General features: G+C 41.6%; 1 protein-coding gene across 1 annotated transcript in view; it reads right to left on the bottom strand.

Moving 5' to 3' along the window:
* Window positions 1-13,586: 13,586 nt before the first annotated feature.
* Window positions 13,587-24,478, bottom strand: part of LOC116816542 (BRD4-interacting chromatin-remodeling complex-associated protein-like) — a 19,553-nt gene continuing 8,661 nt past the window's right edge. Inside the window, 9 exon segments of the mRNA XM_075064557.1 lie at window positions 13,587-14,443; window positions 14,446-14,469; window positions 14,471-14,868; window positions 16,087-16,189; window positions 16,980-17,074; window positions 19,190-19,338; window positions 20,417-20,478; window positions 20,868-20,993; window positions 21,514-21,641. Coding sequence (XP_074920658.1) covers window positions 13,670-14,443; window positions 14,446-14,469; window positions 14,471-14,868; window positions 16,087-16,189; window positions 16,980-17,074; window positions 19,190-19,338; window positions 20,417-20,478; window positions 20,868-20,993; window positions 21,514-21,641 — 1,859 coding nt within the window. The 3' untranslated portion in view covers window positions 13,587-13,669.

The following is a 24,478-nucleotide window of genomic DNA, read 5'->3' as shown; positions in this document are numbered from 1 at the left end:
GAGCTGTTTATGGTTGTGTTTTTAGAATGGCTACTTTGCATCATTATCAGATACCAGTTTTGGTTAATATTATATAGCACTTAGTCTAGTCACTTAGTCACAGTCTAAAACTCTAGCAGCCTATGATAGGATCGCTCCCCAGTGAGGTGCACAAGACAAGTCTTTATTTGGCTGTTGCCCACTTCAAGGCGTGACCTGCAGCAGTCTTGTCTGGCCCTCTGCCTCCTGTCCTGGCCCACCTAAAACCAGGAAACACAGAGATGGGTGAAAGTTTTAACAAGTTTACTTAACTTTATCCAACTACAAAAATGGGTCAGGTTCAGCTATGATCTTTTGAGAGTTCCAATTGTTTCTTATCTTACCAGAACAAGTCCTTCCCTCATCAGCAATGATCCAAGCCTATCTGGCACTAATGTGTATAGTCTTCTCTCGAGGCCTGATCCCATTTAATCAATCAGAACCTTTTCACCATCTTCAGTGGGCTTTTTTTTTTCAGACCTTTAATTCATATTCATATCTTCTGAAAGTTAGTGAGTGTGATGTGTACATCAGAAAAAAAATATTTCTTAGGTTGTAAGTTTAACATTACAGTTAAAGAGCTGGACTTTCTTCCCTTTTCTCAGAGCAAAGTTTTTAAAGATACCCCATGTACAAACCAAACAACAGCAAAAAATAATCACAGAATTATTTGCTGTGGGATTTTATACACTTCAGGATATGTTCATTATGAAACTTTAAAATACTTTGAAGCATATTTCTGTGGAGAGGTGGAGAGATAACACATTTTGAACACAATGTGTGAACATAATAGTAATTATCTGCCTAGGTTTTCCAGTGAGTGATGGTGAGAGTATATATTTACCTGATAATGGTACAGTATCTGCAGGTTTTATTTGCTAATGCAAGGCACGCATAAATTGGGGATGTTGTAGGGAGGTTTCTTTGGTCAGACTCCTTATCCTTGAGATCTTTAATAACATCCTTGTGGTGCCTTTCAAAAGGAATTAATGGTTGTGTGTGTGCGTATTCTATGCTACAGGAAGGTTTTAAATGACAAAGGGTTTGTTCTGGCATTTGCTCTAAAAAGATGAGATTTGTAGTTTCTTCTCCTAATTGTACAGCTTGTCAGAAGCTCTAGTTCCCATTGTTAAAAGCTTCCTTCATTTTTAACATGTCTCAGTTGCTGAATATTTGTCTTTTCTCTTACAAATGTATGCTCCAAATTAGGAGTATACATTCTAACCACACATGGGAAATTTCCATTAAATGCATTTTTACAGTATTTTTTTTAATTAGTGAGATCTCGACTGAATTGCATGCAGCAAATGTATGTATTTAGCCAAGAAATGCAGAACTTTAAGAGTCAGAACCACCATTATGCTCACATTTCTTTCTGTTGCTCCAGCAATGCAAAATTTGTATTTAAGGCTGTTTTGTGTCTGGCAGGAGTATTATGGTGAGTCTGCCAAAAACATTGGGCCATATTAAGTCACTGAAACTACACCACATTTTAATTTGTCCAGTGACTGTGGAGGACGCTGCAGCTTACATAATAAGTTAGTGCAGGCTGTTTATGATACAACAGAAGAATATCAACTCACAAAGCTGAAGGGGATCAATTCTGAAACCTTTCCTTGCATGAGAAGACATGCCATGACAGCCACTGCCACATTTAATGGCTTATTTACTGTTGTGACAAGAGCCACTGTCACTATTGAGGAAAACAAAGTAAGATATTAGCTTCGCTAATGTATTGATGTGTGCCAGAAGCCAGTATGACAGTTTGGCCAATGGGAGTGTTTGTAAGTTAAATATTTACAACAGCAAATAACTTTGTTTAAAAAAAATCTGGCAAAATTTGCAAAGCAAAAGGTAACAACTGATTAGTCGTTCACAAAGGAATAGTTTACATTGTGCAATGAAATTTTAGAGTAAAAGATTCACATTCCAGTGATGTGCAGGAGTGCTAATGTTGCTGAGAAGCTACAGGATAGTTCAGAAGTGAAACAACAGACCAAATCAGCAAGATAAACGTGTTTTAAACAAGTAATAAATCCAGGGAATAAGATCAAAACATATTCAGAAAGTAGACAGCAAGGAAGCACAAGCTCCTACTGGTAAGATAATATACCAGTTTTATGAAAGTCAAAGCAGAGAACATTGGGAAACTATAGTTTGGAGAACATTTCCTCACGATCAAAGGTAGAATAGGATCAGAAACATCTTTTACAAAGACCAAAATTAAAAGCAGATCATTCAGATTGGTCTGAAATGGTTGTTTATGCATAGATCATGCTATAAATGCAACCTACATTTACCTACAGTATGATAGACTGCCTGAACACAGATTGCAGTGGTATGTACGATACCATGATAAATTCTATGTGTGATTCTAGAACAGAAGCACAATTAAGTTATCATAGCAATTTAGGTTAAAAAGATATCATGATGAATTCACACTGTTAAGACAGATTATGAAAAGATTACCATCGAAGTAGGAGATTGTACCTCGGATTTCCAAAAAAAGAGTCTGAAAATATGATTACACATATCTTTGAGAGACTTTTTAACAAAAACATGTAAATTGCCCAAGAAATAGATACAAGATTAGTTTGGGCGGACACACAATATATAGGAAGGGAGGGATTTACTTAGAATCATTATTTAAAATAATACAGTTAGGATAATTTTACAGAATTAAAAAAGGTTGGTGAAACAGGCGCATCAAAATATTGTGATAACACTGGCAGTGTGAAATTATGAGAAAGTTATTTTAGTATCGGAGTCCCAAGAAAGACAACCAAAAAGGAAAAGTAATGACAAATGTGTATTGTTATGGCTAAAGATCCTTCACTGGACTACTACAAACTACTGCAAAGTGCAGTTCCAGAAAATATTAAAAATAATTCTTGAGATACAGTTAACCATTTAAACCTTTTCCAAAATGTATGATTCATTACTTTTTCTACAAGGTATAACTGAAATTTTAGCTATATAATGCTATTTAAAATAGTTTGTTTTTTCTTTATTGCTTTTTTTCCCATATGTGAACTATTAATTAAAATTGAGGCCTTGTTATTGTTTCCCTGAAGAATTTTTACGAGATTCCGTTAAGAACTGATTTAAGATTTTTAAAAACAAGACTCCTTTGTCCAGTGAAAATGTCAACACTGTGCCAACCTCAAGAAATTCCAAAACATTTGGGAGGGTAAGCTCAGTAGTTTGTGCATTAGCCTGCTAAACTCAGGGTTGTGAGTTTAATCCTTGAGGCGGCCACTTAGGGATCTGGGGCAAAATCTGTACTTGGTCCTGCTAGTGAAGGCAGGGAGCTGGACTCAATGACCTTTTGGGGTTCCTTCCAGCTCTGTGAGATAGGTTTATCTCCATATATTTGTTTTTATTTGATTAAAATGTCTGCTTTCAGTACAAAGAAGGTTCATGAAAACAAAACAAACGATGGTACTGCGTACAGCTGTAGAAAGGTGCTTTGTATATTTTTAAGACTCCGTTACCTATGGAAGTCAATAAATGTGAGGACTTCCATAGAATATTCTACTCCACTGCAGGGAATAGTCACAATTCCCAAGAATGAATAGTCATGTTAAATGCCAATTAAAATCAATTAGTCTGCTTATATAAAGATTTGCAAGGCCAGTATATTAAGGTATTTTTAATTACCTCATGACAGAGTAGTGGAGTAGTTGATGAAAAATTGAAAAATGACAAGTATACATCTTCAGGCTGGCTTATAACATAAGTAAATGTTGCCCCTGAACATACATCTGAAGAAAAATAGAAACCTTAAAAACAGAAATATTTAAATGGTACTGAATTGTAATTGAACTCATCAGTTCTGATTCACTAGAAGATGGTTAAGTATATCATTACTTATCAAATGTGGGTGACAAAAAGAAAGCCTGGTAGGATGCAGACTCTGTTAGCATACATTTAAATAATTGAGAAACAACTTAGCCCTCTGGGGCTCAAAAGTAGAAAAGTGAGAGTCACCAGAAAAAAAAGATATGCAAAATGTTCCTAATAAAAGGGAAAATAAAAGAGGGACTCTTCTGTAACAATCTTCCAGAATTGATACTACATGACTTTGACCTGCCTGAAGGCATTGTGTGAATTTTTTCACTGTAACACTTTATTAAACACAGATCATAAAGCAGGTAGTATAGGAACCCACTTACGTGCTGCCTCTGAAATAACAGATCACTTTTTCATAATGAAATACACACATCAAAGTGTAATGTGAACTTCTGGAGCACCTACAGTGCTCTCTGTAGCAGCAGGGAGTAGTGTTGAATAATAGGGATTTTGGAGGCAGCTGAAGGGGACAGGGGAAGAGTCCCAGATATTTCCAACTTATTTTATATCATGGGTTTAAACCAGGGATGGCAAGCTCATATGATAGAGAGAGAGAGAGAAATTCAGTTTTTAATCAATTATATCCCATTTCAAGGATAATACTCTCCTCAATCCACAGCAGAGCCACACGAAGTTCAAGGATAGAATATGCAGTGTTGTTGTAGCCTTGTCAGTCCCAGGACATCAGAGAGACAAGGTGGGTGAGGTAATATCTTTTCATTAGGTCAACTTCTGTTGGGGAGAGAGACAAGCTTTTGAGCTCACACAAAGTATGTTTGCCAGACTTGATGAAGAGCTCTGTAAAAGCTCAAAAGCTTGTCTCTCTCACCAACAGTAGTTGGTCCCATAAAAGATACTCTCTCTCTAAGGACACAATATGGCCTTTGTACAGCAACTAAACATGTTAGTTATCATTATTCATAGATTCCAGGATTGGAAGGGACCTTGAGAGGTCATCGAGTCCAGTCCCCTGCTCTCATGGCAGGACCAAATACTGTCTATACCATCCCTGAGAGATATTTATCCAACGTACTCTTAAATATCTCCAGAGATGGAGATTCCACAACCTCCCTAGGAAATTTATTCCAGTGTTTAACCACCCTGACAGTTAGGAACTTTTTCCTAATGTCCAACCCTAAATCGCCCTTGCTGCAGTTTTAAGCCATTGCTTCTTGTTATAAAAGCCTTACAGAGAAGTGAACCAAGTTTTCCCCTCTCTGATGACACCCTTTAGATACTTGTGAAAACTGCTATCCATGTCCCCTCTCAGTCTCTTACTTTTCCAAACTAAATAAACCAATTCTTTCAGCCTTCCTTATAGGTCATGCGTTTCTCAGACCTTTAATCATTCTATGTTGCCTCTTCTCTGACCCTCTCCAATTTTCCACATCTTTCTAAAATGCGGTGCCCAAACTGGACACATACTCCAGTTTGAGGTTAAACCAGCGCAGAGTAAGAGCGGAAGAATGACTTCTCGTGTTTGTTTACAACACACCTGCTTAATTGCATGCCGAATCTACGTTTGCTTTTTTTTGCACAGTATCACACTGTTGATTCATATAGCTTGTGATCAACTATGATCTAGATTCTTTTCTTGCCATATACTCCTTCTAGACAGTCTCTTCCCATTCTGCTATGTGTGTGAAACTGATTGTTCCTTCCAGCTGGAGCACTTTCATTTGTCTTTAATGAACTTCAACTCCGGTTTACCTCCAGCCATTTCTCCAATTTGTCCTGATCATTTTTGAATTTTGACCCTGTCCTCCAAAGCAGTTGCAATCCCTCCCAGTTTGGTATCATCTGCAAACTAATAAGTGTACTTTCTATGCCACATGTAAAGTCGTTGAATGAAGATATTGACAAAGCCGGTCCAAACAGACCCCTGCAGAACCCACTTGTTATACCTTTCCAGCAGGATTGGGAGCCATTAATAACTACTTGCTGAGTACGGTTATCCACAGCAGTTATGCACCCCCTTATATAGCCATCTAAAATTGTATTTGCCTAGTTTATTGTAAGATATATGCGAGACCGTATCAATGCTTACAAAGTCCTAGGTATAACGACATCCACTGCTTCTCCCCTTATCCCAAGGCTCCATTATCCTATCAAAGAAAGCTATCAATTGGTTTGCACGATTTGTTCTTTACAAATCCATGCTGTGCTATTCCCTATCGAACCTTACCACCTCCAAGTGTTTGCAGATGATTCCTTAATACTGCTCCATTATCTTCCCTGACACAGAAGTATACTACTGGTCTGTACGTTCCTGGGTTGTTTTTATTTCCCTTTTTATAGATGAGCCATATTGCCCTTTTCAGTCTTCTGAATCTCTTCCGTCTCCCATGACTTTCCAAGGATAATAGCTAAGGCTGAAGAACCTCCTTATTCAACTCCCTTGAGTAATCTAGGATGCATTTCATCAGTTCCCTGGTGATTCAGGCACTAAGCTTTTCTAAGTGGATTTTTAACTTGCTCTTTTTTTATTTTATCTTCTAACCAACCCCCTTCCCAATAGCATTCCTATGTGTAGACTTTACCTCAGACTTCTCAGTGAAGACCGAACCAAAGCAGTCATTAAGCATCCTCTGCCCATTTCCCAAGTCTCCTGTTATTGTTTCTTCTCCTCCCACCTGAGCAGTTGGCCTACCTTGATCTCTTGGTCTTCCTCTGTGCTTTCTGAATATATTAGATTAAACAGTCTTTCTTGTTCCCTTTATTCCCCTAGCTAGTTTGGCTCATTTTGTGCCTTTGCCTTCTAATCTTGCCTCCTGCATTCCTTGTGTTATTGCCTAATTCATCTCTTTGTAATCTGACCTAGTTTCCATTTTTATATGACTCCTTTTTATTTTGTAGGTCATGCAAGATCTCGTGGGTTAAGCCAAGGTGGTCCTTGCCCATTTTCTAATCTTTCCTACCCCATCAGAATAGCCTTTGCTTTTGGCCCTTATAGTGTCCCTTTGAAAATTGCCAACTCTCCTCAGTTTGTTTTTCCCCTCAGTCTTGATCCCATGGGATCTTACCTATCAGCATTGAGGCCTTACCAAATCCGAACCTTCCTGAAATCCATTGTCTCTATTTTGGCTGCACTCGCCTTTCCTACCCTTTCCTTAGAATATGCAAAACTCTATATTCCATTGATCACTTTCACTCCAAGCTTCCTTTACATTCAAATTCTCAACGAGTTCCTCCTGTTTGTTAAAAATCAGGTCTAGTAACAGCCTTCCCCCAGTAGCTTTTTCAACCATTTCTGAAATCAAAAAGTTGTCTGCAACGCAGTCCAGGAACTTATGGGATAGTCCTGTATGCCCCGTGGTGTTTATTTTTCCCAACATATATCTGGATAGTTGAAGTCCCCCATCACCACCAAATCTTGGGATTTGGATGATTTTGTTAGTTGTTTAAAAAAAGCCTCATCCACCTCTTCCACCTGGTTAGGTGGCCTGTAGCAGACTCCTAGCACGACTTCACCCTTGTTTTTTACGAATCTCTTTGCACATAGTTTTAAAGACATCTCTCTCTCTCTCTCTCCAACACACATACACTTTTGCTTTTTTCATGTTGCCTTCTCTAGGTAAGATAGGCTTTGCGCAGGGCACAAGTGTTTGTTTCAGTCCCATCTCCAATTATTCATGGGAGGGCACAAATTCCTTATTTCCTTTATAAGTCTCTGCACATAGTTTAAAACTTTTCTTTCTGTTTTCACACTTTTTGCTGTGTTTCTTTTTCATTTTTACAGGTAACACTACTAGTCATACTTTGGTTTAGGAATCTAAACTTATTGAGATTTAAACCTAACACCTATTGTTTTTCTGCCATAGGTAAGACAGGACTTCCTTTGTGGGGTCAGGGGTTAAAAGGGGGATTAGGCCTGTGACAGATATGGCAATTTCCTGCAATACCCTGGACAAAACTTACTGAATTAATCAAACATTATTGAATTAGTGTTAATATCTTTGAAGTCCGCTGTATTAAATTAATGGTTTATGTATCCTTGTGGGCCAGAGATTGTAGGTATTTCCATGAGAAATGATAGCTACAGTTCTTCAAGGAAATGAGAACAAATGTGGGTGGTTAGGCAAATTCACTCAAGCTGTAACTCCTCCAGAGAGGTGCCACCTCCTGGGGAGGCTCGCACATACTGGTTCAAATTGGATTCTCTAGAGACCAGCCAACAAGTAAAGGATAAATAGACTGAGTACCTTCTTTATGATCAAGTAAATGGATGGAACCTCTGTTCCAAGGGGGAACCCAATCCTGAGGGACTGTGGGCCCATAAGACTGGATACTTGTTCTGAGTGAAAACTTCTATGAACTTGTGGCACAGAAAAACTCCTGGGTGGTGTATGAAGGACTGTACATTGGCCAGAGCCGTTGTTGGCATTGGGGTGAACTCTGGCAAGCTTATTAGCCTTTGATAGGTTCTCTTATTGTTCTTAATGTTTTCTCTGTAATGCTTTCACTTTAAGAATAAATCTGCTTGCTTAGAAAGAGCTGTGAGATAGCGGAACTGTGGGCAATTCCATTGTGTAACACAGGAGAGAGAAATGAAGCAAGCCTGCTTAGTAAGTCTGTCTCTTGAGGAGGTTATCACACTATAGTAATGAACTGTATAGCCTGGAAATATCCCAGTCAGGAAGGAAAGAGATGTGGATCTCCATCCAAGAAAGGTGATGGGAGAAGAACCTAGAACCTAGAGTGTTGGACAGTGGGGAAATATAGGTGCCATCACCCTGAACTGTGACAAGGTCACTACCCAGAATGGAAAAAATTTAAGTCATAACTTTCTGTGACATTGTCATTTTCTGGAGGAACTTCTGGGGGCACTGCAGCGGGCAGAACTTCCAGTCACGTCATACTTATCTCACCCATCAATCCTTGACATTTGTTAGAGGTGGGATACTACTAGAATGGAAACTTCGTAAGACTACTATATTGAGATGTGCCAGATGTTATGGGCAAAGGAATTATTTAATAACTTGTGTATATACAAATGTTATTTATCTTTGTGAGCTAGAGATTGTATTATAGCTCCACAGGACGGGATGCAGAGTTCCCCAGGAACTAAAAGCTTTGTGGGGGAAGGGAGGTAGCGGGGGGTTATACTGCAAATCTCAGGAAAGGTAAACTTCTCCAGGTAAGGTGAATTGTATATACCAGTTCAGACTTGGTTAAAAAGGTCCAGCAGAGAAATAAAGGTATTTTGTTATAAAGAGGGAGTATGAACTAAGTCATTTTGGTCCAAATATTAATATGAAATTGTAACCAGGAGGGCAAAACCCAGCTTAAAGTATTGAAATCTGCTGGGGTCTCCAGGAAGAAGATGGGTGAAAAGCTGGTAAGCTTAGCATAAGTATAGACTGTTTATTGTTTTGACATTTTTCTCTGTAATGCTTTTGTTGTAAAATGAATGCATTGTGCTGTGTGTAAGCTGGCTGGTCACTAGCAGTCAGTCGATTCTCCCTTGAGACCATGAGAGAGAGAAAACGGCAGTTGCTGGACTAAAGTCAGACTTACTAGGAACAGTGACAGTGAATTGCACTGGGACTGCAAACTTAAATCCCTGGTTTGGAAGGAGAGAGACATGGGTCCCCCCATTAAGAGGTGGTGACTGGAAGCCTGAGACCTACAGGGAAGCCCTTGAGCAGCCCACAGAGGGGACAGATGTGCAGTTATCCTCAGAACTGTGAGACTCAGGTTGGACTGAAATACTCAGCCAAGTCAAGCTTGCTCTTGACTGAGGTTTTAATGTTAAATTAAATTACAGTAGGTGATAGAGGAACGCTGTAGGCAACTGTGGTCATGCTTTGAAATGACCGCTTTTTTCTTTCCACTACTCTCCTGGCAGTGAAAGTGAGCAAGATCTGGTCACTTACAAATGGGCTGTTTCTGAACACCATCTAGGTAGCTATAAAAGGACTGCTTCAGAGGTATGAAGCACCAGAAAACAAAAGTTTGCAACCACAGATGATAATCCATCCAGACCTGAAAGAGTGGAACTTGTGAATTGCACGGGGGAACTTGGGATCACCCATTAGGGAACTGGAGGAGAAACAGCAATTGCCAGAAAAATAGGAAGCCGTAGTTGGCAACCAGGCATAATGGTAAGTGATAAGGATGTTTTTTAAATATTGGAGCATGAAGGGGAAAAAGAGAGTAAGTGGAAGATTGAATGGCCCCTGGAAATAGTCACATCTGAACACACATATATGCAAAAGGTCATGCTGATTATCTTGTTTACTAAATGGTAAACAAAGAATTGGTTGCACACGAGTGGTTTCACAAGGCTGTCAAGTGAGTAATAAAGACAATTATATCTGCATTTCTCATATTTAAAAAAGAATTTTTTTTACTACAGAATTGATTTATCTAATACAACAATAAAAAACAGCTGCTATATTGTTTCCAGTATCAGGATTTAACAAAGACCTTTCTATAAATAGGGTAGGTGCAGTTTCTGTATGAGTGTTTGTTTTGTTACATAAGTGCCATGTTTTACAAGGCACTTCGAGATCTTCAGATGAACTACTGCATATACTAACGCAAATATTGCATTAGAAAAAAGATAGGGTTCTGAGGGGAAACTGGATTTATTTATAAGATTCAGTCCCTGCGTTCTCATTTGGAAGCTTACAAGCTTGATCTGTCCAATAAGAGAGGGAGTTTAAAATTAAATGAATTCATGCAGAGTATTTGCACAATGTAAGTGAACATGATTTCCAAAACAAAAAAAAACACAAATGAGTTTTATGTTGTGGGATGGACGTTATTTTACGGTTGTCTAAACCCAAACAAATGTAGACCAGGTGAACTTTGATGTCCTGGAATATATGCATTTCTGTTCAACTCAGCTATATTACAATAGCACCCAGAGCAGTGGTGGGCAAACTTTTTGGCCCAAGGGCCACATCTGAGTATGGAAATTGTATGGTGGGCCATGAATACTCATGAACTTGGGGTATGGGGTACAGGTTAGGAGGGATGAGGGCTCTGGCTAAGGGCGTGGGCTCTAGGGTGCCGGAGGATGGAACTAAGGGGTTCAGAGGGCAGGAGGGGGATCAGGACTGGTGCCAGGGATTGGGGCATAGGAGGGGGTCAGGGGTACAGGCTCCAGGGTGGCATTTACCTCAAACAGCTCCCAGAAGCAGCGGCATGCCCCCCCTCTGGCTCTTACATGGAGGCACAGCCAGGTGGCTCTGCACACCACCGTTGCAGCCAGGACCGGCTCCAGCTTTTTTGCTGACCCTTTCCATTGGCTGCCCCAAGCACCAAAGAAAAAAAAAAGAAGAAGATCAAGCCGTGATCGGCGGCACTGCGGCAGCAGCTCTGCTGCGCCACTTCATTCTTTGGTGGCAATTCGCTGGCAGGTCCTTCCCTCCGAGAGGGAGTGAGGGACCTGCTGCCGAATTGCCGCCGGAGACCCGGACGTGCTGCCCTTTTCCATTGGCCTTCCTAACCACCTGCTTCCTTTGCTGGTGCCTGGAGCTGGCCCTGCTTGCAGCTTCCATTTGCCCCATTTGCTGGCCAATGGGAGCTGTGGGGGCAGTGCTTGGGGCAGGAGCCCCCTAGCTGCCCCCTACATGTAGGAGCCAGAGGGGGTGTGCCACTGCTTCCGGGAGCCGTGCAAAGCAAGCCCCTGACCCCGCTGTCCGGCAGGTGCTTGAAGGGCCGGATGCAGCCCTCGGACCATAGTTTGCCCACCCCTGACCTAGAGCCTTCAAGATTGAGGCTGAATTGAGGGGACAGAAGAGAAGAAGTCACATGAAAGGCTGAGAAAAGAATAGAACCCATCTACTTGCTTGCTTATACTCTCATCTCAGTTGCTGTAATTTTTTTTAAGCCTCACATTGTCTCTGATTCAACAAAGCAATAGGTAACAGTCAATGTTTTTTACATTGATTCTTTACTATTTGAATTGATTCTTTACTATCTGAATTCAACTTTCAAAATAATGAATCTTTTTTAGTCCCATTGATGGCCCTTGTTTAGCATAGTTTCCCACCATAATCAAGAATAATGTGGATGTATCACCTCTTCTCAAACATCATTTATCCATAAATTCTCTGGATACAGAGATTACCATGTTCCCACAAATTGGCAGGCAGTGTTTTCTTGATAAAACTCAAATTATATTCAAGTTACCCAGTGTGACTCTAATCATAAGCAAACACAAAGATCAATTGGAAAGACATGGCACAGCTTGGAGCGATTAGCATAAAAAACATAAAAACCAACACAATTCTGCTAAAAACAAAGAAAAAATGCCTCAAACGAGATAGGATAGATAAATAAAAAATAAATTCCCCTCTCACCCCTATGGGTGGTATGTGTCTTCCTCAACCTCGGGTCCTCTACCAGAGGCCTGGGAGTTTGAGGGTTCTGCGNATCAGGAACTGATCAAAACCAAACACGCCAGGGGACAAGTGGGCTGGTGGCATGGTAGAAATGTCCAGCACTGCTATGAAGAGGATGATTTGGGTTTGTCACTCAGTCTAATACTCTCACATCCCAGACTGCCTGGGGCTAGCAGTGCTGCTGAAGTGGAGAGGCAGGAGTACCTTGTGGCATTCAACAGTCTCCTCCTCTAACTGATTAGGGAGAGGCATTGATAGGTCCCTAAGGGAGCCCTATCCAGTCCTCCTTAGTCAGAAGGCTGATGGTCATGACACGGGTCTCAAAAGTACATGTTATAACCTCCCACCCCCTCCTTATGGCTTTAATAAGGAAACAGGAGATTCCTGTGGGAAAGCAATAAGATGAAGGTAACTGAGTATAAGAAAACATTTAAACAACAACAAATGATGCAAAGCAGAAATGTAAAACATGTAAACATTCATTTGGCATTTTTGCTTTCTGCCTTTGCCTAGCTCCAAGCAGAACATTGCAACATGATGCCTTGGCCCCAGCCTGTTCTCTTATCAGCACACCCCCTGCCTTGGAATGCTGCAGGGAAATGCCAGACCAGCTTCGCTCCTAACACAGCTTGAATACACTTTGCCCGGTTGCTACCAAAATATCACGTTGCCATGGAGTACAACAAAAAGCTATGTAACCACCCCGCTCAGAGTAAATGATTGCATGATATTCCTCTCTTCCCTATCTCCCCTGTGCTGCTCCTGCTAGTCCTACCTACAGCTACTCCCAAGGGAATTGTTTCTCTTCAAGTTGTAGGAGTAAAACATAGATTTAGTTGTAAACTTTCTTTCTTTTTAAAGATTAGTGTTTGCATTTCCTTTCTTGACTATTTTTTTGCCCTTTGTTGACCAATGAGAGGTTCCACAAGCCCATGCTTGATTCCTGAAATAACTTAAAAATGAACAATAAATTTTGCCTCTGTGGCAATTCCTGCAGAATTCCCTTTTGCCTCACACTGGCTTGACTTGCAATCTGTTCAAAGTTTAAGATGGGGTGGGGAAACTGATCAATCAGATATTCAAATTAGCAATTTGTTACAGAATCTAAATTACACAGCCAGCACTATCTATGGGCCCCATCAGTCCCCTCCCACCCGCCTATTTGCTTCTCACTTGCCATTATAGGGTGTATTTGATGAGACGAGTGTATTGTAAATCCAGCCTCAGCTTGTACTTTACAACATCCAAAACCCATCATATAAACACTTGGATGAAGCATCATTAGGACACCCTCTTCCCCCACTCCTGCTGGTGCCAGGCCCGAGCCATCGGGTCTCTGGGTAGGCGGCACCATTGCCACCCATGGTGCTCAACTGTTTCAACCAGCAAGAGCTTCTTCTTCGGTCCTTGCTTTCTGTTCAGTTTCTGCTCAGTTTGGTTTTCTGTTATCTGTTCAACGTCCTTGCTCCAAGGCCGCCATTGTGATTAGGGGCAAGGTAAGTGTCTGTACGATGGACAGGTGAAGAGAAAGGGGAGGAAGAGGAGTTGTACGAGGAGGAGGGTGTCCGGATATTCTGACCCCCAGTCTGAGGTTGCTGCAGGTTGAGAATGCTGTCAATGGCACTCTGTAGGTGTTCATTAAGGGAGTCGTCCTGGGGGCTGTCGCTGGAGAAGCTGGCATTATCCACATCAAAGGACTCCGACTTCCTGCGCTTGGCTGGAGGCAAGGGAACCTCCCAGGTGAGCTCTGAGCCAGAGCTGTGATCAGGGGGTTCTGTTTTTATCATTCCATGATAAAACTCATCCTCTACTTCTGCAAGTTCCTTCATAAGGCCACTGGTAGAGTCATCGGTCTTCGGAGGGGCAGGGCCGTCTTGCATCACCAGAGAACGGGCATCACTCCTGTTGAAAAACAGGAGCTTGGAGCTCTCCTCTGGCTTGCTCTTCTCTGCCACCACCACAGTTGGGGTTTCATGGGTTTTGAGAGAGGTGATCACGCCTTTGGAGCCGTCCTCCTGCTTGATCACAAGGGTGCTGGGGATCGTATCGACCTTTGGGATGCCTCCCTTCGGACAGGCATCAGTGGCTTTATCTGTTATAAAAGCATCCACATTCTCTCTGTAAGTCTTACGAAGCGGAAGCCTGCAGTAGGTCACAATGGGTTTTTTCTCCACAGGTGCTGAGGTTACGTGGTCAATAGTCCCGTTCATTTGCCCGGCAGTGGTGGTGGTGGTGGTGGTGGCTGAAGAGCGCTGGTCAGCTGTTTTGATGACTGTGCACACCGGAGGCGGCTGGTGAACTGGGTCCAAGGCAGTGTTGTGTACCACCTTCCTGAGACCAGCCTCCTGCTTGATCTTCAGCTTAAGCCCAATCCGGCTCCGTGCCTCGTAAGTTTTGATTGGGGGCTTGCTCCTCGAGGGTAGGGCATCCTCATCTCCATCCAAAGAAGGCGAAGCTTTTGCCCATGTGACAGAAGGGGAGCCTCCGCTGTGCTTGATAACCAATTTGGTGGGGTGGATCTGGGTGGCTGTCTGCACTGGAGGCACCTTTAGATTCTCAGAAGCTGGGGTGATGCTGGATACAGAGGATAGAGCCAGAGAGGAAGTGAGGCTCTGTGAGCGAGATGATGATGAAACATACTCATCTGCAACAAAAACACAATGTCACAGTCCAGCCAAAGCAGCACACTGAGAAGACACCCAGCAGAAAAATGGTAACAATAAGTGTGTGTCAACCCTAAAACTAATAATAATTTTTGACTTTCCCTAGCATCTAACAATTACCCTAATTAACTAACTCATCCAAAAATATCCTAGTCCATAAGGGAATTTTATCTCTATCTTACAGCAAATCACCACCAGAGCTGGGATTAGAAACTCTGGAGTCCGGACTCATATTCCCTATTTTCAATCACTAGACACTCTCTCCTTCAGGAGAAAGGAGCATTTTGTCATCTCAGCAATTCCTTACTTTTGTCAACAAAATTAAATAAAATAAGTTTTACAAATCAAAACACTTTCCCTGTTCCAGTCGGGATTTATTTTCTGTTCTGTAATTCCTGCCCCCCCTGCTAGCTGCTTCTTCTGTTTCTCAGCCCCTCTTCTCTTTCTCTTAGCTAATTTTCTTTCCTTCTGCCTCCTATATGGTTTAGTCTCTTACTGGCTCAGCCTTCCCCATGTGCTTTCACTGAACACACAAGGAGAGGAACACAATCATTCAAAAAGCCACCTGTATTCCTTTGATCAAGAGTGCCCAGCAGGAACCATTTCAGAGCCCTGGTTAATCTGGTTGTTCATGTTACAGACACCACTGCCTAGCTGCTCTTTCTTCTCTAGGCTGCACAGATTTTCTCCTTATTCCAAGGCTCTTTCCAGCTTTTGCAAGTTGAGCCAAGCAAATATATATTACCGCGAAAAGATGACATAAAATTTACACAAACCCATTAGTATAAAAGCACTCAAAATCAGGAAAACTGAGAACTGTAAGCAATTGATCAGGAACCTACAGACTGCATCTAATTTGTGTAAAATGGAGAAGACTGCAGCCACCGACTTCTTTGATACAGATCGACAGATGGAGGAGCCTACAGAACCCAACACACTGCTCAATCTTGCTCTGAGCAGCCTTCTACTCCGATCATACAGAAGCATTGTAAAATGGGACTTGCAGTCTCTGCAGACTGACCCCTCTGTATTCAGATGAAGTTGGCTGAGAGCTGGCATGGGCCAGCTCACTGGTTTACAAGTTTTCCACTCTTCCCTCAGTAACTTAAAAAGGTAAGAAAATACTGTGTCTAGGGAGAGGTGGGAGAAGCAGCATATGAGTAAGTGATGTGCACAGATAGAAATAAGGTCTCCCTAACCTGGTTTCTCCTTTGCTAGCTGTTTATCAAGAGCCAACATGGTCTTTTCTTCCTGAATAAACATTCGATCGATCATCACCATCTCTGCAGAAGGGCTGACTCTCTGCAGACCAAAAATGAAAAACAGGTGAGAGGTGGAGGAAAAGAACAGCACAGTAACCACAGTACAGAAATTAGGGGCCCAATCTTCAGCTTCTGCTTTAGGGAAACAAGCACTAACACAATGGTGAATTACCTTGACATGTCATTGAGTAGTGTTTGTTCTCATTGAGCTGGCACAAGTCTTACCCATGCACTGGAAGGCACTTTTCCTCGCTTAGATATTTCGGAAGGGCTTTTTGGTAGTAGTTTATAGTATGGAATCTCTGCCTTTCTTACAGCACGGATAAGGAGTCACAATTTTAATATAAACTTGTAATCTAAGTTAATGAGTCATATTTCTGGGGTGACCAAGCTTTCCTGTCCCCATTAAAAAAAAAGTTCCAGGCTTGCTGCAAAATTACCCCTCGCTAATCACAGAATCATAGGACTGGAAGGGACCTATGTAAATTAATGTTTTATTTTACTTTTAAATTGAAATGTCCTGTTTCAATTTAAAGGTAAAATCAAACATTAATTTACATAGTTGTGAAGAGTTCCCCCCAAAGGTAAAAGCCTTTTCTCCAGTCTCCCTACTTGCAGCTTGATCCTGTTCTCACTGAAATCAAGTGAAAAATTCCCACTGACTTCAACAGTGCAGGATTGAACCCTTATTACCTTAGCATGGTCATATTTAGTAAGTGAAACTGCAATTTAAACTCTCATTACAAATGCATAGGACAGATTAGAGAAGACCAATAATCATGCTGACTTTCATACTATTGAGCATAGTAGCACATAAAGGCTAATCTTACCCGAGACTCCTCTAAGAGCAGCAGGCGGTATTTGTTCAACATAGCTTGTGTGCGTTTCAGCAGTTGGGTGGACACTGTTTCAAACTCTTCATCTACTAAAAGAAAGGTAAAGAAAGAAGGGGGCTATTTGGTTTTTTATATCCAGGCATTTTTGGGGCTCTCTCGTTAGCTCTGAAAGGAAAGTCTCCATTCTCTGAAAGACATTTTATATGACAAGGTAAATGCAGAAACAAGACTAACATTCTAGATCAACACTGGTGTTACTAGAGGACTCTGCAGCAGCAATTGTGATTGCTCCTTCAAATGCTTTCCACATCAGCTTAGGTTTCTTCCCAAAAGATGTGGCTAGTTTTAATTGTGCACATGATCATGTGATTGGTCTCATAGCTTAGAGGAGCAAGGGACCATTGAGACAACAGATATTTTTCTCTGTGTAACATCAAGTGGTTTTAAACTCTCTCTACAAATTCAGGATTTGAGACTGCAGATTATTGACAGGCCAGGAGCTGGCTTTATGTCTGGATTGCAGTACAGCGCCCAGCAGTGAATCAACTCGACCTCTGGAGCAGAAGAGTGCTTCAGCAGACAGTTTCGAGGAACACAAGAATTGCCAGACTGGATCAGACCAAGGTCCCATCTAGCTCAATATACTGTCTCTGACAGTGGACAATACCAGATGCTTCAGTGGAAGGGACACGAAACTCCCTAAAAGGACAAACTACAGACTAAGTTACCCAAAGGGAAATTTCTTCCTCATTTCCTCCCTGCCCCAGCAGAAGAGTTTATGTCCATATATTTTGTATCCTGTCTAATGTAACTGTGGATGTTCTCATTATTCATATACATGGATAGATCCTTTGACTCCTGCTAAGCTTTTGGCCTCCATCATATCTTGTGGTAACGATTTCCATAGGTTAATTACGCATGGCACATAAATGCAGTTATTGGTTTCCAACGTGCTGCCTTTCAATTTAATAAAATTCTGCCCTTATTCTTCTGTTCTAGGAGGATAAATACGAGCACCTGATTCACATTCTCTACACTGTTCATTATTTTACATATGGATACCACTTAGAATAAAAGAAAATCACAGCCTGCAGACAATTAATATAACAATGCTTTCTTCCTGAATTTTAACACTAGGGAAAGGGATCCTTCCCGCTTCAAATACACATTATGACAAACAGGTTTATCATCTTTCTTAGTGGAAATAAAGAAAGAATGACACTCCCCACAAAGCTATATGCAGTATTGTTGTAGCTGTATCGGTACCAGGATATTAGAGAGACAAGATGGGTGAGGTAAAACTCCTCGCAAAGAGAAGAATTATACAACTACATGGGAAGAAGAGGTTGAACTCCCTGCACTAACTGATAATGTAGAAAACCTCATAAGGCACATATACCACACAGATAAAGTGAGTGAGTTTAAAATTGTTAATTAATATTTGTAATAAACTTTGAAAGTGTACAGCACTATATATTAAAACTACTCATAGTTCTCTCTTCTACAATGCCTGGATGTTCAAGGGGTCTTTTACAAACTATGCACAGCACTACTAAAATTATTTTGGGGAAGTTCTATCATCTGTGTTATACAGGTCAGACTAGATGAGCACAATGGTCCTTTCTGGCCTTGGAATCTATGAAATGCAGCCACTTCTGGGGTGGAGGATGGCAAACAGCAAAGCAACAACAGGGGAAAGAGAACTTTTGACCAAGGAAACCAGGGTAAACTCCAACTCTTATGAAAAACCCTAAGGGATCATTAATGGTCTTACTGAGCAGACAAAAACTCTCTTTCTAACATCTGAAGGGTAGCCATGTTAGTCTGGATCTGTAAAAGTAGCAAAGAGTCATGTGGCACCTTATAGACTAACAGACATATTGGAACATGAGCTGCCAGATTTCAAACATGTGGTTCCAGGAAGTTTATTCAGGTTTTGGGGATTTCATCTTTTTTCTGGAGTGGAAGCAGAGCAGCTTACTTTTCTCTTTTCATGGCTGAACAAATCCATTTTTCCCCGTGTCCCACCAACCAGGATCTCTCTCATGCCAACATCAGAAAAAGAGGCCTGAGTTTACTTCCTGAGGGTGAGACCCACCTCCGTTCTGTTGCTTAGCGAAGAAGCCTGGCTAAGTTTAAAACACTTTGCTATAGTTCTAGGACTATTAGTTATCATCCTTCCTTGTCTACACAGCTGAACTTACCCTTTCTGTAGTCGTGGGTAGAGGGAAGCATCCCCTGGTAGACATGATAGGGTAGAAGCCTTTGTAAGGCATCTTCAAATGATCGGAATGAAGTTTTATAGTCAGGGTGCAACACTGCTCCCTGATGTTTATGTAACTGTTCCAAGAAACTAAAAAAAAAAAAAACGGACAAGTCAGACAGTTGTACAAAGTGTATGGAAAACACAGACTCAAAAGCAGAGATATCTATAAAAGCATTACGCTGAGTGGTTGAAATTCTTATTGCTCCTCCTTCCAATATATACAGGCTGTTTGCAGAGACTGAAGCATGATATACAGAGATGCTCTAAAGTTTACCTTCTATGTCTGCAGAAAATGAGCAGTTTTATATGTGTGGAACATGAAATGCACATATGTGCACACATGAGGAACACACGCACACACAATTACCTATCCCCGCTAATACTGTATGTAGTTTTATGGTTGCCAAAGGGCACTCATAACTGAATTATATAGCATCTTGTGAGATTTCTGGGCAGCAGCAAGAGGCTCATAGAATAGACAAAAGGTTTTTTTGATACATGGAATGTGACTCAGACATCCTATAACTCAATTACAAAAGTGCCCCCTGGGAACCTTCAAATTATATTACTACACAGTTTTACTAATTAAGGAAAATGTAATTTATCTTCCAGTTAAAATAGTCTCATCCTCCTGACACTAACAATAAAGTTGGTTGAGCTAAAATGGGCAGTGATGGAATGTGGACTGCTCTGCATGTGTGAAGTACTATGTGCAGACAGGCACACATGGATATATACAAAAGCAGTGTAATACATAGCTGGCTATGTTATAGGTGTGTGTGTGTGTGTGCACGCACATGCTAAACACACTAACACAAAAGGAAGATGAGTGCAATCAGGGAGAAGGAAGAATGACTGACCACACAGGAAAAGAACCACAGCAAAATTCTAGAAGAATTTTTCTCTTCAGTGTGAAAATGTACATTCAACCAGTGTCACCCATGGGCCCTTTGGAGAGGCACTGAAGGGCATGCTATGTTACCAAGAATTGCCATGCCATGATAAAGTATCATGCTTCCTCCCCAGTAGAGTGGATTACGGTGCACAACACTGCAAGACTCCAAAGTTAACACAGATGCCAGATAGTCTGTTTAAAGTTTAACCTTACTAGGCACTGCTTTCTTTAACTTCTTAGGCTCCAACATACTCTCTGGCAAATACTTACCAAGCTTCTTTGCTGGGCTGTAGTGTAGGAGTTTTTTTCAGACTTCCAAGCTTACTATCGTACTGGTAAGAAAAAAGAATGCACATGACAGGACTTAGTAAGCAATAGATTAGTTCATCATTCTCTGCTGAGTAAAACTAATGGAGGAATGATCCAGCTCACATTAGAGAGAACTTTCTCTGTTCAGTAAATGAGTACAAGGAAATTGGAGAATAAAATGGGATTGTGGGCAGGAGGAAATCAGTTGGATGATTTTGAAGATTCTGGCCAAAGCACAGAAGAAAAGGGCTAATTCTAGCTGACGACTAAGAAAAACAGCTTTCCTCACTTTAAACATGGCAGCTTTCAGGTAGCAGAAAACACACAGCTTCCTTTCGAACTTCCTCACTGATAGAATAGTTAAAAAAATGGAGATATTATTTAAAGGAAATAAACACTTGTGTAAACTCACCTGCTGCTGGGATGGGACTGGGACTGAGGGCATGAGTTGTGATAATCCTTTCCCAACTACCTGGATCTGCAAGGAGCCTTTTCCAAGATTCAGGCCGGAGATGGAGCTAATCACTCCAGGCTTCGCCTGCAGAAGAAACAAAGGATCTTTTATTTGGGATCCCAATATGAATTTAATGACTACAAACTGACTACCAAAACACACAGTAGGAAGCTACTAGCCAAGAGGATGTCAGTCATCAGTGAAATGACTTAGAATGGAATTCCTTGTGTTGATATGCAAACATCTATGAATAAATCTTTTTTGATATAATTATTTTAACTTGAACATCTAGAATGTACATCCCAACAGTATTTGCATGCCATTAAATAAATTGGGAAGCACATTAATTCCCTCAAGGAAGAGGAACAAAGCTCCCTTCCCCAGTGGTCTAATTAATATTAATAGGGATAATTGTTCTTTTTGTGTGAGAAGAAGGAATTAAGTTTCAGAAACCATTTGACTTTGGCATATAATTGTTTGATTTTATAAGTACTATGAACTCTTAAACAAAAAGAAAACAAACATGGTGTGAAACTCAGTAAGTTTTGTTCATCCTTGAAATGGACAAACTACTGTGAAGAAGCATTAAAAATGAAGCTCTCACCTGAACTGGTTGCTGTACGGCAAGAGGTGTTCCTGGTTTCCCTGACACTGTAGTCACTTTCCCCCCAGGAATAGCTGTGGAGCCACTGGAAAACGTTTTACTCTCTGCAGGAACTGGAGCAGCTATACCTAGCAAATATAAGCAGATTTTAAAAAGAGCTCCAAGTTTAAACAACAATAGCAACATGTCTTGGATTCCTGCAGCATATTCCATCTTGAAGAATCTTTACAGACTATCTAGAGGTATTGGGCAAAATTTTCAAAGGCACCTAAATGACGTATGTGCTATGGAAATTTTGCCCATTACTTCAGCTATCACTGAAATGCAGCCACCTCTGCCAGCGGTTTAACAACACACAGCAACACTCCACAACAGGGTAGCAAAAGAAGTGAAAAAGACGACCACTTAATTCAACTGAATACTAATGCAGGGAATTGTAGGGAAGCAGAATGCAATTATCAGGATACCAAGGCTAAACACCTCTACTCTTGAGACATGTGCCAGGGAATCTTAACAACTATAAGTGGGAGAAATCTTAGTTTTATATACATGCAAAAATCATTACTATCAGCAGAGCAGAAAGTGATTGAAAATCAAAATATCACCCTGCTGTAAATATGTATTTTTTTTTTTTAACAAATGAAAATATGTGGACTTTTTTTATCAATATCTCAGATTCATTTATTCAGTGTACCATTGGCATAACATTATAAAAACAGTATCCATTTCCCATTTGTGAAAGTGCATGGAAGCAGCTGATAGGTGCCTAAAATAATTGATAGGCACAGTGTATAAATCTAAATAAGTAAATAGAGCAAGGGAAAATACAGAGCACCTGTAGTCTAAAATTCATCCCTGTGTGTGGCGGGGAAGCATAAGGCCTATGCATGACTTAAGTCCCACTTAAAACTTTAAATTAGGGTTTAAATGAGAATTAAGTGGTGCACTGACCCTAAACTAGCCTTCAGCATGGGGTGAATTTCACCCATGGGTTTCAGAGAGCTTTACACAAGAAGGTAAATATAATTATTCCTGTTTTTCAGATAGAGAACTGGTGGCTGAAAGAGTGAAGTGCCTTGGCCAAAGCAACACAGAAGGTGAGTAGCAGAACTGGTATTAAGGATGTCTTGACTCTCCATCCAGGGCCCATATCTGCTCTACCATGTTGCCCCACAATCAATTGAGTTACTTCAGATTTATACTCTGTGAATGAGAGCAGCATTTGGCCCTTGCACTTCCATGAAATTTGAGGTCACTCAGCAGCTCACAGAATCAGGCCCTTAGGGAGACAGATGATGAAGTTCCCAACATCACTTTCAGAATAGCTTTTCTTACTGTATAGGCACTTTGAAGTGTGAAGGGGGGAAAAGGGGGAGAAAGAGGAAGTTGAAAGTCACAGTCCAGCAGAAATGCAACCGAATTTCCCCTTCCCAGACTGTTTCTTCTCCCTGAGCACGCACGAGGCATGGTTTGAGCAGCTTCCGCTGATGTCTGCTGCAGCAGTGTTGCGAGCTGCACTGGATGCCCTCCTCCACTACCAACTTCTCCTCCCGCTCCCTCCTTGTACTTGGCCCTTCCCAAGAACAGGAGCCACTTCACTCGAACCTGCAGAAGGCTGGACTGCAGCAGGGACAGATGGGTGGCTGTGGACTGGTGCTTGCGTTGTTGTCCCTGCTACTGGCTGACCTTGGCTGCTAACCAGGACAGATGACGGCTGGCTGCTGAAGTGGCTCAGAGATGATGACACCTGGCTGGTGGAAGTCTGGTGTTTCGTTTGCAGGATAATCCCCTGGGGAACCTGTGTTGGATAAATGACAAAGGCTGAAAAGATGCCCTAGCACCATCTTTTGGTACATTTTATCCTTTTACCTTCCTTTTGAATCTGCTATGTACCGTAAATATGTCTACCCAGCAGCAAAACATGGGAAGAAAAGGACCCTCCTTTGCTCTCATGTTTCCAACACAGTCCACTGGCTTCCATCCTATAGCCCCAGGATCTCACAGTGTTAGGCAGTGAATGTAAAGGGAAAAAAAAGGGTCTTTGCTTAGCAGTGGGAATCTCCAGGTCTGTCAGCGACAGGTATTTAAAATCACATGAACATGCCCTGCGTGCTTGAAATACAGCAGACTGGATCCCAGACTAAGTCCTCTCAAGGGAAATTTATTTTTAATATGCAGGTTTTTAAAAACCACAGCTTGGCTCCCCTTTCTCCTGCAGATAAAAAGTGACAGAAAAACAATATCTGATATGTGGATTGTAAAGAATTTTTTGGATGCTTTCTAAGACGTAAGGCCCAAGCCTGCTCTCACTGAAGTTAATGGGAATCAACCTATTAACATGAATTTGAACGGACTGGGACCTACGACTCCAGGGCTCAAAGTTCAAAGTACTAATATTTAGGCTTGGTTTACACCAGTGGTCCCCAATCTTTCCGTGTGGCAGGCACCGAACGACTAGCCACTGAGGAGTGTGGCCGCCAGACAAGCAGCCAACAAAATGCCGCTGAGAAGCGGCAACGCCAAGAAAAGCTGCCACTGAAATGCAGCCGAGAAGTAGCGTCATCAAGAGGCATTGCCGCCAAAATGCCGCTGAAAATCAGCGGCATTTCGGCTGCGACGCTTCTTGATGACGCTACTTCTCGGCTGCATTTCAGCGGCTGCTTGTCCAGTGGCCAGTAGGCGGGCACTAGACCGCACGCGCGGCTGGATTATAGGGATAAGTTGCGGCCGCTTTAGCCAGGGGTTGGACTAGATGACCTCGCTGAAGGTCCTCCAACTTTGATTCCTAGTGATTTCAGGTTTCTCCTTGTCTCGTCCATGATGGTTTGTTCCAGTACCCCTTATCATAGATTGTCCTGGTTCGCTCAACATTGGCGCGACCTTGTAATCCGCGACGTCCGAGCCAGCATGAGTCTCCTAGTCGTGTCACTGCTCATATTTGAGGTAGTGGCAGTGAAGAGTTAGA

This window comes from Chelonoidis abingdonii, chromosome 3, assembly GCF_003597395.2.
Source record: "Chelonoidis abingdonii isolate Lonesome George chromosome 3, CheloAbing_2.0, whole genome shotgun sequence".
Lineage (NCBI taxonomy): Eukaryota > Metazoa > Chordata > Testudines > Testudinidae > Chelonoidis > Chelonoidis abingdonii.
The sequence above is the reverse complement of the archived record's forward strand: the minus strand, read 5'-3'. Positions and strand labels throughout refer to the sequence as shown.